The sequence below is a fragment of the Orcinus orca genome, chromosome 16 (genome assembly GCF_937001465.1).
Source record: "Orcinus orca chromosome 16, mOrcOrc1.1, whole genome shotgun sequence".
Classification (NCBI taxonomy): domain Eukaryota; kingdom Metazoa; phylum Chordata; class Mammalia; order Artiodactyla; family Delphinidae; genus Orcinus; species Orcinus orca.
The window spans coordinates 66,386,489-66,400,969 of NC_064574.1; the positions used below are offsets into that span (position 1 = coordinate 66,386,489).

Below are 14,481 nucleotides of genomic sequence, written 5' to 3' on the forward strand. Positions count from 1 at the left end.
AGAATCACCTGGAGGTGTTGTTCAAATGCAGTTGTTGTTAGACCTGGTTCCGAAGGGGCCTGAGAGTCTGCATCTCTAACAAGCTTCCACGGGACGTCAAGGATCCTGGTCTAGGATCTCAGGCCCAGCTCCCCGGCCAGGCCCTATTAAGATAGTAAGAGAAATGGTGACCCAGGCTCTTTCACCTTTGCATCCTCAGTGCCACATACTTACTAGACCAGGTACACAGTAGGTCCTCAAGAAAGCAATTAGGCTGAATTGACCCGAGATCAGCGGCTTGGAGAGCCCTCAGCTGTGGGCCCCTCCTCCCTGTCTCCGCACAGGCCATGCTCAGCGCCTACGTGGCCGAGGCCCGTGTGGGCTGTGACTTACAGCTGAACGTGTGTCTCTTCTACGTGGGCGAGTCACAGATGGACACCACGCCCCCTGCCTGCTATGCCAGCCGCAGTGACACGGCCGCCGCCTACCGGGAGTTCACCCGGGCTGCTGGGGGCCGCTTCCACTGGTTTGGAGACACAGGTGCGTAAGAGTTGGCTGAACTCTCCACATCTTTCTTTCCAGACAGTTGTCTCAGTGCCAATATAGCTCCCTATGCTATAGACATATTCCAGGAAAGCGGCATGTGAAAATCACATTTGCAAATGTAAAATTACTGTTCTGGAGATGGATGGTGGCGATGGCTGCAAGGAAGTGTAAATATACTTAATGTTGCTGAACTGTACACTTAAAAATGGTTACAATGGTACGTTTTATGTTATGGATATCTTCCCATAATTGTTTTAAAGTGAAAAAGAAAAAAAGTAAAACACTTAAAAATATTTTTTTTGGTGGCGCAGTGGTTGAGCGTCCACCTGCCGATGCAGGGGACACGGGTTCGTGCCCTTGTCCGGGAGGATCCCACCTGCCGCGGAGTGGCTGGGCCCGTGAGCCATGGCCGCTGAGCCTGTGCGTCCGGAGCCTGTGCTCTGCAATGGGAAAAGCCACAACAGTGAGAGGCCCGCATACCAGAAAAAAAAAAAAAAAAAAAAAAAAAAAATATATATATATATATATATTTTAGAATGTCGGGGCTGGAAGGGGCCCTAAAGTTCCCTTAGTTTAGCGTTTCTCAAAAGGTGATATGTTCGCAGCAGGTGGTTGGCAAGATAGTTGTACATGGAACACAAAGCAACAATTTTTGGTCATAGCTGTAGGAGATCAGAATACACCACCTCAATATGTGCCACTTCGGCATAAGGATTATTTTGAGCTGAAGACAATTAAGAAACAGCAGATGCCACAAAACCTCTCTGCTTCCCCTTCCCCCATTTGCCTAAAAGCAGGACATAAATTTCTATGTCCTGCTTCTGTGCCAGGAGGAGAAGGATGAATCTTAGACTCTTAAGCTCTGGTTGGCAGCTCTGGGCTCTCCACAGCACCAAGAGGAATCTACGTAACAACCCTCACCTAAAAAACCCTTGTCTTCCATTAGTTCCCCCCAAATATTTACCTTCCCACAGTTTGCCGGCCCTCAAAGCCAAACCCCATTTCCTTTGTCTTGTCATTTCTATTGTTCTTCGTTAAGATGCTACAGAAGCCCCAGGTTCCAACCACTCCCTCTGAGTAACTCATCGCTGAGTTTCTCCCCCATGTATGCACACCACATGCATTAATAAACTCTATTTTTCTCTTGTTAATCTGTCTTTTGTCAGTTGGATTTCCAAGGCCCCAGCTGGAGAATCTAGGAGGGTAGAGGAAAATTTTTTTCCCTCCCCTAAATGATTATATGATTGTTTTAATATTTCATTTAAAAAATGCTAGCATTCATTGTCAGCAGTGACATAAATTTTCTCTTTAAAATATGCTTTTAAAGGATGTTAACCAGACTTTTATGGTGATCATTTCACAATATACACAAATACCAAATCATTATGTTGTACACCTGAAAGTAATATAATGTTATATGTCAATTATATCTCAATTTTGTATATGTGTGTACTTTTAAGTAAATGGAAGTGAATTGATTAAAAATATATGTTAAGTAAATTATGGTTTAGATGATGTGCAGACAAGGCAAAATTGTGACGTGATTCAGGAGGGACTGAAGCTTGGGACATGCTAGTGCATTCTGACCTCTCTGATTTATGGGTGAAGAAATGATTCTCAAGAACATGAGGTGCCTGTGGTTACAAAATTAGTGGCATAGCCAGGGGTGGAACTCATGAAAAGTGCTAGGCATATACATTTAAGTTATTATTGTTGATTATTATTATTGTTGATTATTATTATTGTTGATTATTATTATTAATAATAGCAAACATTTGTAGACTAGCTATTATATGCCAGACACGGTTTTAAGTGTTTTACGTATGTTGTGATTCATTCCTCACAATAACCCTATGAAGTATGTTATTACTATTATCCCCATTTTACAGATAGGGAAGCTGAGACACAGAACCCAAAGCATAGATGTAGTAAGTAGTAGAACCAGGGTTTGAACCCAGAGTCTGTCTTGTTAGCCATTATACTCTAGTCTCTCTCAAATGAGTCATATTTGAGATATTACTACAGACATTATTCACTACAGACATTAGCTACTTTAATTAACCCCAAGGTGGATCTTTTTATTCACTGGAGGAGCAGGACCTTTCCCCTGACCTACGCTTCCTGTGGGTGAGAGCTCTTGGCTGGGTGCCAGGGTGCTGGGTCCCAAGGCCAGCCCCGCTCTTGGTATCCTCACTATACCCATCCATCCCCTTTACCACCAGAAAGTATGGGGGGTGGCTAGTCAGCTAAGCCCATTAAGACCCCACCCTGCCCCTTAGGCTGAGGTCACCTCCACATGGCCCACGTGTTTACAGATGTGGACACTTGCCAGGATCTCCATCCCTTCCCCACGATCGATCATGACTTTGTTTGCTTTGTTTCCAGGTATTTACGAAAGCGATGATATCAGTGCCATCACGTCTGAGATGGAAAAGGCTCTCAACTACTCCCAAAAGGTATGCCTTAGGTGTGGGGCAAATGACTGCGCTGGCTTCTGTGTTAGGGTCCTGGGGCTGCCATATGAAGTACCACAAACTGGATGGCTTAAAACAACAGACATTTATTCCCTCACAGTCCCAGAGGCTAGAGTCTGAAATCAAGGTATCAAGAGGGCCATGTCCCCCCGAAGGCTCTGGGTAGAATCCCTCTTTACCTCTTCCTAGCTTCTGGTGATGGTGGCTGTTAAAGAAATGAAATTGCCCTGGACGCTTGTTAAAAATGGCAAGGAAGGGCTTCCCTGGTGGCGCAGTGGTTGAGAGTCCACCTGCCAATGCAGGGGACATGGGTTTGAGTCCTGGTCCGGGAAGATCCCACATGCCGCGGAGCGGCTGGGCCCGTGAGCCATGGCCGCTGAGCCTGTGCGTCTGGAGCTTGTGCTCCGCAACGGGAGAGGCCACAGCAGTGAGAGGCCCGCATACTGTAGAAAAAAAAAAAATGGCAAGGAAGACATTATTCAAGACGACTGCAATAGGGGAGAGAGATTGAACTCAACTCCGATTATACAGCAAAGATAGCTGGGCATTTATAGCCAGTGAGCAGAGTGAGAGGGTCAGTGGATGGAAAATTACTAAGATGAAGTTGACCAGATATCGAGGGTAGGGGGATTCTTGCTAAACAGGTTCAACAGGATTCTTTGCTAAAACTGGGTTCAGCAGGCCAAAGTCAAAGCCCAGTCAAGAAGAGGGCTCAGAGGAACATGACTAAAGTTTGGTCAAGGAGGGAGTCCTTGGCAACAGCAATCCTTGCCTGTCCTTGGCTTGTGGCAGCAGAACCCCAATCTCTGCTTCCATCTCCACATGGCTCTCCTCCCTCTGTGTGTGTGTCTGTGTCTCTTCTCCTCTTATAAGGACACCAGTTGTATTGGATTAAGGGCCCACCCTCCCACTACAACCTCATTAACTTACATCTTAATTACATCTACAAAGGCCCTGTTTCCAAGTAAGGTCATGTTTCTGGGTACAGGGGAACTTCAACATGCCTTTTTGGGGGACACGACTCATCCCACATCAGCTTTCCACCTTTGTGCTGATCCACAGACCCCAAAGGCTTCCAGTGAAATGTGAGAGTGTCCTGTAAGTCACTGGTTTCAGGTCCGCGTGCTCTACGTCCTGGCCCGTACATTCTTGAACACATCAGTCTCATTCCTAAACTCAAGGCCTTTGTACCTGCCACTTCCTTCACCAACTGTTCCCCTCCCAGGTCATCCATGATTGCTCCTTACGATTCAAGTTTCACTAAAATGTTACCTCCTCAGAGGTAATGTTACCTCCTCAGAGAGGGAGTTAAGCAGTTCAAGGTGAGATGAGAGCGGGACCAGATCGCGTCGGGAGCAACGAGAATGGAAATAAGGGAACAAATGTGAGAACATGTCTTTAAGGAAGAATTGACCAAACTTGTGGCTGATTGAGTGAATGGGGTGAGGAAGAAGAAGAAATCCCAGGATGACTCCCAAGTTCCTTGCGGCGGGACCTGGTAGACAGGACCCAGAGCGAGAAAACAGGTGGGGATTCGGGGAGGGTGGGCCTAGAACAAAGGTGAGTTTGCGGGGCCTGTGAGATAACAAGTGGGGGCATCCTTCAGGCAGGTGGATAAAGATGAGGCCTGGACATAGAGGTGTGGGGCAGCTCAAGCCATGAGGATGCACAGAGAACACGTAGGTGGACGTGACTCACATTTCAAATACGACCATTGTCAGGACTGCCCGTCTCCCCAACTACATGGTGAGCTCTTGGGAGGGCAGGGCCATAGGTTGGCAAACCTGCAGCTCCCCTAGACGTGCCTGAGCTGTCCTCCCAGAAAGGGTCCCTCTTTGCTGCTTTATTCAACTGCTTCTCAGGTGCACATTAGTCCTGCTCCCTCATCTGATAAATTCACTCACAAGGTGTTAATGGGCACTAATGGTTTAACCCACCCTTCTTATGATGTTAGTTACATTTGAGTGGTGTCTTCTAGTGCCTTGATTGAGAATAATTATTGAAGAAGCTTGCAGGCAGTTGAGAAATATATAGGCAAAGGAATGAAGTATCACACTACTATTCTGCTAGCATCCAGGGTCGGCCCTGGGCACATGGTGAGCTGACCACCACAAGTGGCTGCTGGGTCCACATATGGAGAGAACACTGGCTTTGGAACAAGACCTGCCTGGGATTGAATGGAAGATCCTCTACTTACTCACAGTATGGCCTTGGACAAGTCCTTTAAATTCATAAGCTTTGGTTTCCTTACCTGTAAAATGGGGATAGGATAGCCCTTGCCCTGCCAGTGTAGTTGCATGTCTTGTTGGCAAGGAGGTTTGAGACCCCCAGGCAGTAACTAGCCCGGTGCCTGATGCATCCCAGGCCCTCCATACATGGTACTTATTATTATTATCATTTTGGCTGCATTGGGTCTTCGCTGCTGCACGCGGGCTTTCTCTAGTTGCGGCGAGCGGGGGTCTACTCTCCGTTGCAGTGCGCGGGCTTCTCATTGCGGTGGCTTCTCATTGCGGTGGCTTCTCTTGTTGCAGAGCATGGGCTCCAGGCACGTGGGCCTCAGCAGTTGTGGCCCACGGGCTCAGCAGTAGTGACCCACAGGCTCAGCAGTTGTGGCCCTCAGGCTCAGCAGCTGTGGCACACGGGCCCAGTTGCTCCACGGCATGTGGGATCTTCCCGGACCAGGGCTCGAACCCGTGTCCCCTGGATTGGCAGGCAGACTCCCAACCACTGCGCCACCAGGGAAGCCCCATGGTACTTATTATTAATAGGCCTGATCCACAGTGCTTTTGGCCCCAGGCAGCACTCTAGGGACAGAAAGAGGAGTACAGGGGCCCCAGTGGCCCCAGCGCCTCCTGCTGTGTGTGTGTGTGCGCGCGCGCGTGTGCGCCAGTGCCCTGCGTGGAGACGCGCTGGCTCGGGTGCTGCTGACGCTCCCAGTCCCCCTGCAGTGTGCCTTGCTCGTGTCGTCTCTGAAGAACCAGTCTGGAAAACAACAGGAAAGTGCGGCCCTCCTGAGAGACAAGCCGAAGACGCTCAAGCTGAGACGTCAGCCCGGGAAGTTCTGTCCCTCCAAGCCCAGAGCACGCTCTGTGGCCAGAACGGTTTGACTCCCCTCCCCAATAACACACAGGGGATTCTGTTTCTGCCTTGTCTCCTGGTCTTTCCTAGATCTTGAAGTGGCCTGGGCCAGGCCCCCAGACCCCAGGGCCAGCAGAGGTGGGAGCAGGGTCCTCAGGGGTCAGTGTTCTGGCCTCCAGGGGGAGGGGACCCCCGGGGGGCCTGCTTCTCAGCTCTGGCCACCCCTCCACCCCACCTTTGGCTCTGCCTGGCTGTCCCAGCTTTGTGGTTCCAAGGGCTCCGTGGACTCGGCACCCTCCGTTACACGTGCTGGTTGGAAGGCAAGAGGGCTTGTCTGGGAGGGTCTCTCGGGGCAAAGGAATTAGGGGCTTGGGGTGTCTAATGGGTCCTTTCTGCTGCTGCCCGAGGCTTTTGGGGGCCTGATAGGAGCCTGAGGGTGGACCTGGGCCTGCCCGGGGCTGATCCCCGTTCACAGCCTGTCAAATCTGTCCCGCATAAAATACCCACCTCGGCACTCAGAAGGGGCCTCTAGAGGTGTGTCTGGGGGGACACCCCAGACTCCACAGCACTTGGCAGCAGAAGGGCAGTGAGATCTGTGAGCGCTTCAGCATTTCACCAACTGACAGGCCCTTGTGAACACAGCACACTTTCAGAATGAAGAAATCCACCCAAACCGTGTGCAGCTAGCTCCCTTCCTGCGGTCAGCACTTCCGAGCGGTTCTGTTCCCACGGGCACTGCCCTCGTGTACAGAACTCCACCAGGTTTTGGGCGCCAGCCCAGAGACATCACGCCTTCCTGTCTTCCCAGATTCTGAGGTGAAACCCCGCAGTCTCGGAGTCCGCCTTGGGCCTTCAGTGGTTCCCAAACTGGCTTGGTTACGAGGGGGCTTGGGCTGCGCCAGGGCCTCTGGCAGGCCTCCTGAAATGCAGGTGTGGGAAGCTGGGTTGCTGGCGGGTGGCTCTCTGGGATGGCAGCTCTGGGCGTTTTTCACAGCCGCCACCCAGAGGTCTCCTCCGCTGGTCCAGGCCCTGGGTGACTTTGTTTAACCATCACCACGTTCCGGTTGTACCCGGTAATGAAGGAACCCCTTCCTTAAAACCGAGGTGCCCAATAGGGCATGGAAGTTACCTGAGTGGTTGCTTGTCATGCTGGAGGCCCAGAAATCCCAGTCCAGTAGGAAGAGGGGCAGGTAACTGGCGAAGAAAGTTCAGGCAAATCCCCACAGTTGTCCTAGCAGGCCCTCTCTCATAACACACACACTCACACTCACACACACACGCACACACATGCGCACACACATGCACGCACACTCTCTCACACACAGATGCATGCTGTCACACTCCCACACACACTCACATATACATGCACATGCACACGCGCATGCACTCTCACACACGCATGTGCACACACACATAACGCACACCCATGCACACACTCACACATATACACACACGCGCACACACGCGCACACTCTCACACTCATGCACTCACGCACACACTCACACATACACACAACGCACACCCACTTTCACAACGCACACTCACACACGCACATGCACACACGCTGTCTCACACACACGCAAACACACTTAGTCACACACACGCATGCACACTCACACACACTCTCACTCACACACACACACACACACACACCCTTTTCACCTCAAACCCCAGAGTCCTCTCCGAATGTGCAACAGGAGATGGGGCGAGCGTGTGAGAAGTCTACTTCCTGAGGCCTCGCCATGCAAAGCTTCCTACTTGACAGATTGAGGCTGGGATGACTGGGGTACTGCCCCCCACAGAGAACAGACCTCTGATGGAAAAGACTGCTGTTTTCTAGAGCATTAAAGATGACCCTGACAGAGAGAAGAGTCCCCCCTTGAAAGCTCTGCTATGGAGTCCACTCAGTGGCAAAGCGGGCGTCCCCCCAGGTAAGGCACGGCCCCGGGGGTGGAGGGGTGGACAAGCACGGCTCAGGCATGGATTCGTGATGACAGTAACTAAAGTGATCAGCGATGGTGTGCCAGCCCTTCTGCTAAGATTGTCCCATTTAAAGCTTATAACAATCCGTCCCGTATGGCAGGGAATCTCTTAGTTCCTCCATTTCACTGATGAAGAAATTCAGGCTCAGAGGGGCTAAGGAGAATGTCCAGTGTCAGCCGGTCATGACAGGGCACCAGTATTTTTATGAAAGTACTCAGCTCATAGAACCTAAGACCATGTGTCTTCTAATGTCAGACACATAGCAGAGCGGCTCAGAGCAGAGTTCTGGAGTCAGCAAGACCTGGATGGAATCTTTACTCTGCTTCTTACTGACTCTGAGTCCCACTTACCTCATCTGTAAGCTGGGGTACTATGAGGATAAAACAAGACAGGCTACGGGAAGCACTTCGCACCAAGCCTGGTATATATCAGCAGCTCTGGCTTTACTGATCCAGGGGAGGCCAGAGGACCCAAAGGACCTCAGATCCACCTGGGAGCCCCATTTCAAGGGCAGAGCATAGCTGAAGTTGACTAGTCTCTAAGCCAAGCTGCACAGCTTCACCACATAAACCCTCAAGGCTGCTCCAGCCGACAGGCCAAATGTCCTCTAGCTACAGCCCAGCCAGTGAAAGAAGGGACTGCAGATCGGAGGAGGAAGACCAAATCAAGGGACGCAGAGACCTCTCTCTCGCTCTTCTATACAGAGACAGGGAATAATGTGGGTAAGTCGGAGGCTGCACAGATGTCTGGACAGCCCCCTTTCCCCGTGGGACCTGGAAGGTGATCAGGCCCCAGGGAAAGGAGAAATCTCCCGCAGTCCCGGGACATGGGCAGCAGTGCACCCCAAGCAGGCCTATCCTCAAACCACTCACATCTCCCAGCCCAGGGAAATGAGCTTGCAAAGTCTTGACACAGGCAGGAGGGTGGGAAGAATTGCTGCCGGCGTCTCCCCAGGTCCCTGGGCGCGGCGCTCCTGCTCTGTGCGTGAGGGGCAGTGTCCTCAGACTGATGGGAGGGGAGTGGAGATGAGCCTCCCAGGTCAGTCGGATTGATTGCTGTGAAATGGCACAGGTCCCGGTAGCAACCCATTGACATGTAGAGAAGGAAGATCCCAGCATGCTTCCCCAGATCAGCACAACAGCCTCCCTCCTACCTCTCAGCAAATTGCACCTAAGGAATGTTACAGCTGACTTGATTGACAGAGAAATTGACATGGAAAAGGGAGGCTAGGGTAAGAGAATTGCACAAAGTAACCCTGCTCTGTTTCTCCCAGGCTTCGTGTACAGGAAGTACCCTCAAGGAAGAGCCCTAAGGAGGACTAGCTTTTCTATTGAGTTGCCCAGAAAGGATACAGTCTGCTCCAGCCTAGAGGTATTATGCTGTCTGCACCAGCACATGCCCCCACGCAATAATTCCTTCCACCAACCATTATTTCTGAGAGGGTGGGTATACTTGGAATTGAGGCCAAACCCGCTTAGAATGACTGTTTAAAGTGTCAGGATAAGGATTCAATAGAGCTACGTGGGAACCTGGGTCTGCCACTTCCTAGCTGGGTGACCTTGGGCAAGTCATTCAGTCTCAATGTCTTCCTTTATAAAATGAAAACAATTGTACCTAATAGGATTGCTGATTAATTGAAGTATATTTTGTGTAAAGTACTTAGTGGCGTCAGATCCTTTCGGACGCAAGCAGCAGAAATCCCCCTTCTTGTGCAGATCCAGAAGATAGATCATCTTTTCTTCCCACAACCGGTCAATAAAAGGCTGAACTTGTTTTGACCCTGGATGCCATGCTCTGATTGCTTTAAACCGAGCCATTATTGTATCTCTCATTGCGACAAGGAGCCTGAGACTATCGTCATTGGTTTAGAGTCTAAACTTTAGAACAATCCCATTCAAATTTCATGGGAGAGGGTTGAAATGGAAATTGGGGAGGCAACAGTATCCACCAGACTAGGGAGTAGTAAGTGCTCAATAAATTTTGTTCCCTGTTCCCCGTATTTCTTGTGCATCTCTCCCCAGCACAGGGGCAGGAATCTGAATGTGATGAAGGCTCAGTGAGGACCTGGGAACCCCACATTTCAAATACAAGACAGATTTCAAACATGAGGTTTTAAAAGATGAGTCAATCATTCCATTAAGCCTGAATTACCCAAGATAATAGTTCTTTCCTTTATTCTAAAGTGGGTAGCAAATTATGGACTAAAAAAACTGAAGATGGAGATCTCCAGATACCTCGGTCCCAAATGCACTCATCAAAAGTCAACACAGACGTCGGCGTCAGCCAAATACTGCAGTATCTTCCCCAGCATAGAGATCAACGTAAGTCAAGATTGGTGTTGGTTTTTTTTCTCCCAGCTCCTGTCTCTTCTCAGGCACAAATGGCTGAGTGTGTTGGGGAAAACTCCCCATGAATGTATGCCCCTGGCTTCAATTCCTGCTTCTAAGAACCCCACCCCCCAAAGGGGGACTGCGCTCAAGGAATAGGAGATGCAGAATCCTGTTGGAAGAAAAGTCAGCCCCTCAGAGTGCTTGAGACCATGCTGTAGGGTTAGAGGGGCTCAATGGAGGGGGAATTAGAAACAACTGCCGAGAATGCAGGGCAGTGGCTGGAATCCTCACTAATAAGAGCTCTGTACCCTGACACTGATGATGGTCCCATCAGGATGGCCGGGAACAGCGGTTACGGCAGGAGGTGAGGGGGTTCTCTATTTTCTCGTTTTGAGGTCATTTTTTTTTATTGCTTTGACACTGGAACAGGTACATTTAGTAGAAAATGAAAATCTAATCGTGCTTTTAAAAGAGAGACCCCATTTTCTCTCCTTGCCCTCTGATATGACATTGTCAGCTATAAAGCTAAAAAGAGCCACCAGAAAAATGTTATGGGAGTTTAATCATGCCGCCCCCCTCCTCCATTGGAGGTCGTCTCTTAGTTTGAAATGCATCGACCTCCCATCCTACCATTAAGGGTTTTCTATTTAAAATTTAGAGATACTATGTTTTTTTCTTATTACAGTGACCACATCTGCCACAGAAATCATCATCCCTATTCCCACACACCTTCCGAGAACTGTGCATTTGGTAGTTCAATAAAAGAGAAAAGCTTTTAAACGAACAGACAAAAATGTATGCTTAACAATGTTTTGAAAATTGTGAACCACGGTAGACTAAACTATTTTAGGGGGTAATGGGGAGGTGAAGAAACAGCTGACGGGGTTGGAATTTCCTTTTGCTTGCCTTAATCCAGGGGATGGTGAGACACATTCAGTGTACACCCAGGGAAATCGAAGCGTACATCACACACCTGGAGAAGGTGATGCGGCGCTATGTCCAAAGGCTGCAGTGGCTGCTGTCTGGTGAGCCTGCCTGCTATCCTGGAGGGCGGACGAGCGTGATGGGCAGCGGGAGGGCAACCCCAGGGACCCCAGGGTCAGTCTTTCCCAGGCTAGGCACTCACAGACTGTTACCCAGGGGCAACATGACTTCTGGGTTCAGAGGTCAGGCAAGGTGCTGGATGACAGGGCGGTGGAGCACGAGCCAGAGCAGCAGGGAGACCTAGGCCTGGTCAGGCCACTCTGCCGGCTCGTCTCCCACACCTCACCTCCTGGGTGTGACTGAAGGGCTGCTGCCCCTCAGGAGCCTCAATTTAGTATTGATTGGACCCCACAGAACCAGTCCATGAAGGTACAGATGGGAGGGGCTCCGGACAGGGAAGATGCCCCTGTTCTTCTTTACAGAGAGCACCAAGGCCCCTCTGGGAGAGATGAATGGCAGGGCTGGCTGAGAGCCAGACTCACATCCCAGAGGAGGCTGGGCTGGGCATTAGGAGATGGTCTGAAGCATCCAGTCCAAAAGGCCGGGCAGACAGCTAGGACTGAACCGGAGGCTCAGTTCAGGCTTTGGGGCCTGGAGGGTTCCTGGGACGATAGAGGAAGGATCCCAGGGTGGGCCACTCAGGTGCCTGCCCAAATTCATTAGGTCCAGTCCTCTGCAGTAGAACCTGGTATAAACAGTCCTTGGGCTGACTGCTGCTTTCCAAAGCCTCTGGAGCGGGCGGCAAGCTCGGGTGCAACTGTCAGGTCAGAGGCTGAGGCGGGGCGACAAGGTCGTGTGCGTATTCCCAACGCACACTTCCCGCCGGGGAGAGTGTGAAGGGCAGCCGTGCAGCCGCTTCTTGTGTGGTATGAGTTGCGCCCCCACCTCACATACAGCTACACACCCAACACCATCTAACGCCTCCGAACGTACCCAGGGGATGCTGCGCTGAGCCACTCATTCATTATTCAACGAATAAGTGTTGTTCTCCCGCTCCGTGCTGGGGAGATGGTAGGGGAAACACTTCACAGGTTCCCTGAGCTCATGGTCTAGGGGAGACAGTTGTTACCCAAAGAGCAGGGTGACAAGTGTAAGGAGGAGACAGGCATGGTGCAGTGAGAGAGGGACAGGGGGCCTGCACAGAGAGATCACGGAGGGCTTCCCAGAGGAGGTGACATTTGAGCTGAGATCTGAAGAATGAATAGACGTCACCTGAGGAAAGAGAGGGAAGACTCTCAGGGCATGACTGAGGTGCTCAGCGGGGGAGGAGGCTGAGTACAAAGACTGAAGGAAGCAGGGTGGCTGAGATTAAAGGGTGCCACCACTCCAGGGAGATGAGGCCATGGCCCAGACTTTATCCTAAGAGCAATGGGAAGCCACTAAAAGGTTTTAAATAAGGGGAAAGTGATGAAGTTAGCATCGGCAACAATCCCTCTGGTTGCTGCGTGGAGTATAAATTGCTGAGGGGACGGAGTGCAATCAGGGGAACCTAGTAGGAATCCAGGGGAAAGATTAGGATAGCTGGGAAGGGTAGTGATGATGGAGACGGACAAAAAAAGCAGAGTTAGGGAGGCGATAACGGCGGGGCTCGGTGGCTTGTAGGGTGTTTCCGCTGTCTGGTTCCCAAGATGGATCAGCTGGACTTCTGTGGTGGGAGGCCCCTTGACCAGCTGGCTGGCTGTCCCCACGGAACGTCCCACACACCTCAGGATGGCTCCCCTCATGTCCTCATGTTGCCATGAGCATTGCCAGAGAACAGCCCAGATGAGTCCTGGAAGATTCCTGGGCAGTGGGTCCAGCCAGCTCAGGCTACCTTTTCCTGGACACCAGTGGACCCTTTTTGCAGCAGTTTTCCATTTTTTCTACTCCTGCCTCCAGTGAGGTCTGAGGTGTGATTCGGGAATGCTGTACATGCCATCTTCTTCTCTTTGGCTTCCCCTGTGTTACCTCCGTTTAGCCTTGGGGCACCAGAAGGGCTGGGGTTAGCGGTTGCCTTAAAGTGTGGATCAGAGGACCTGGATGTGAATCTCGGCTTCGCTGCCAGGCTGTGTGACCTTGGGCAAGTCACTGGCCCTCTCTGTTTCCCCTTGGGATAAATCCCAAATCCTTTAACAACCTCTCCAGCTTTCTCTCTGTCCCTCAAGCATGACATGCTCCTCTCTCCCACTCAGAGCCTTTCACAGTCTGTTCTCCCCACACACACCCCGTCTCATCCTTCAGCCATAGCTTGTCTGCTCCCCACCCCACATCCATCAAATTCAGATTCTCCCATGTATGTACTCCTTAACTTTGTGTCATAACCCTCAGCAGAGTGGTAGCTGTTGGTATAGCATCCGTCTTCCCTGCCTCACTGGCAGCTCCGTGAGGGCAGGGACACTCTCTCGTCTCCACTGCGCTTTGCTCAGTGCCGGGCACACAGTGCACGCTCACTTGATTTCTGTCAGCCAATCTACAGACTCCATGCTCTGTAACATCATTTCCAGCCCCAAACAATACTGTGACACCGCTTAACCCAATCACTTAACTTTAGGGGTGAGGAAACTCAAGCCCAGGGAAGTTATAATCATTTGGGCAAGTCATCCGAGGCAAAGCCACAGCCGAAACCTCGACCTCCGCAAGCCCAGTCCACGCACCGGCTCTGCCCTTGGACAATGACCCCTCTAGCAACACCACAGAGGCCGTCTCCCAGTGGGTTCACATCTGATCCGTGATCACTCAGGCAACGGGTGTGGCAAGACCTTGGATTTTATAGCTGCAGTGAGGAGAGCCACCCTCACTCCTCCCCTGCCTCTGCCTCCACCCGCCTCCGAGCAGGAAGCCGCCGACTCTTTGGTGCCATTTTGGAGAGCAAAGTGTGCATCCTGCTGGACACGTCGGGATCCATGGGCCCCTACCTGCAGCAGGTGAAGACAGAGCTCGCTCTGCTGATCTGGGAACAGCTGCGGAAGCACTGTGACAGGTAAGAGGCAGGGGTGCTGGTGTGCGGGGGTCAGGAGATCCAAGGGATAGCTCCTGAGGTTCCCCTGGCCAAGGTCACTCCCTCCTCAACACTTATAGAGCACTTTCCCTGTGCCAAGCGCTTTACATGCGTGATGTCATTCAGTCT

General features: G+C 51.2%; 1 protein-coding gene across 1 annotated transcript in view; it reads left to right on the forward strand.

Moving 5' to 3' along the window:
• The window catches only part of VWA3A (von Willebrand factor A domain containing 3A), a 48,289-nt gene that overhangs the window by 32,437 nt on the left and 1,371 nt on the right, over nucleotides 1-14,481 (forward strand). Inside the window, exons 22-30 of the mRNA XM_033425958.2 lie at nucleotides 324-519; nucleotides 2,911-2,981; nucleotides 5,948-6,100; nucleotides 7,919-8,009; nucleotides 8,673-8,783; nucleotides 9,335-9,432; nucleotides 10,245-10,382; nucleotides 11,308-11,416; nucleotides 14,190-14,334. Coding sequence (XP_033281849.2) covers nucleotides 324-519; nucleotides 2,911-2,981; nucleotides 5,948-6,100; nucleotides 7,919-8,009; nucleotides 8,673-8,783; nucleotides 9,335-9,432; nucleotides 10,245-10,382; nucleotides 11,308-11,416; nucleotides 14,190-14,334 — 1,112 coding nt within the window. The remainder of the gene's footprint in view (nucleotides 1-323; nucleotides 520-2,910; nucleotides 2,982-5,947; nucleotides 6,101-7,918; nucleotides 8,010-8,672; nucleotides 8,784-9,334; nucleotides 9,433-10,244; nucleotides 10,383-11,307; nucleotides 11,417-14,189; nucleotides 14,335-14,481) is intronic.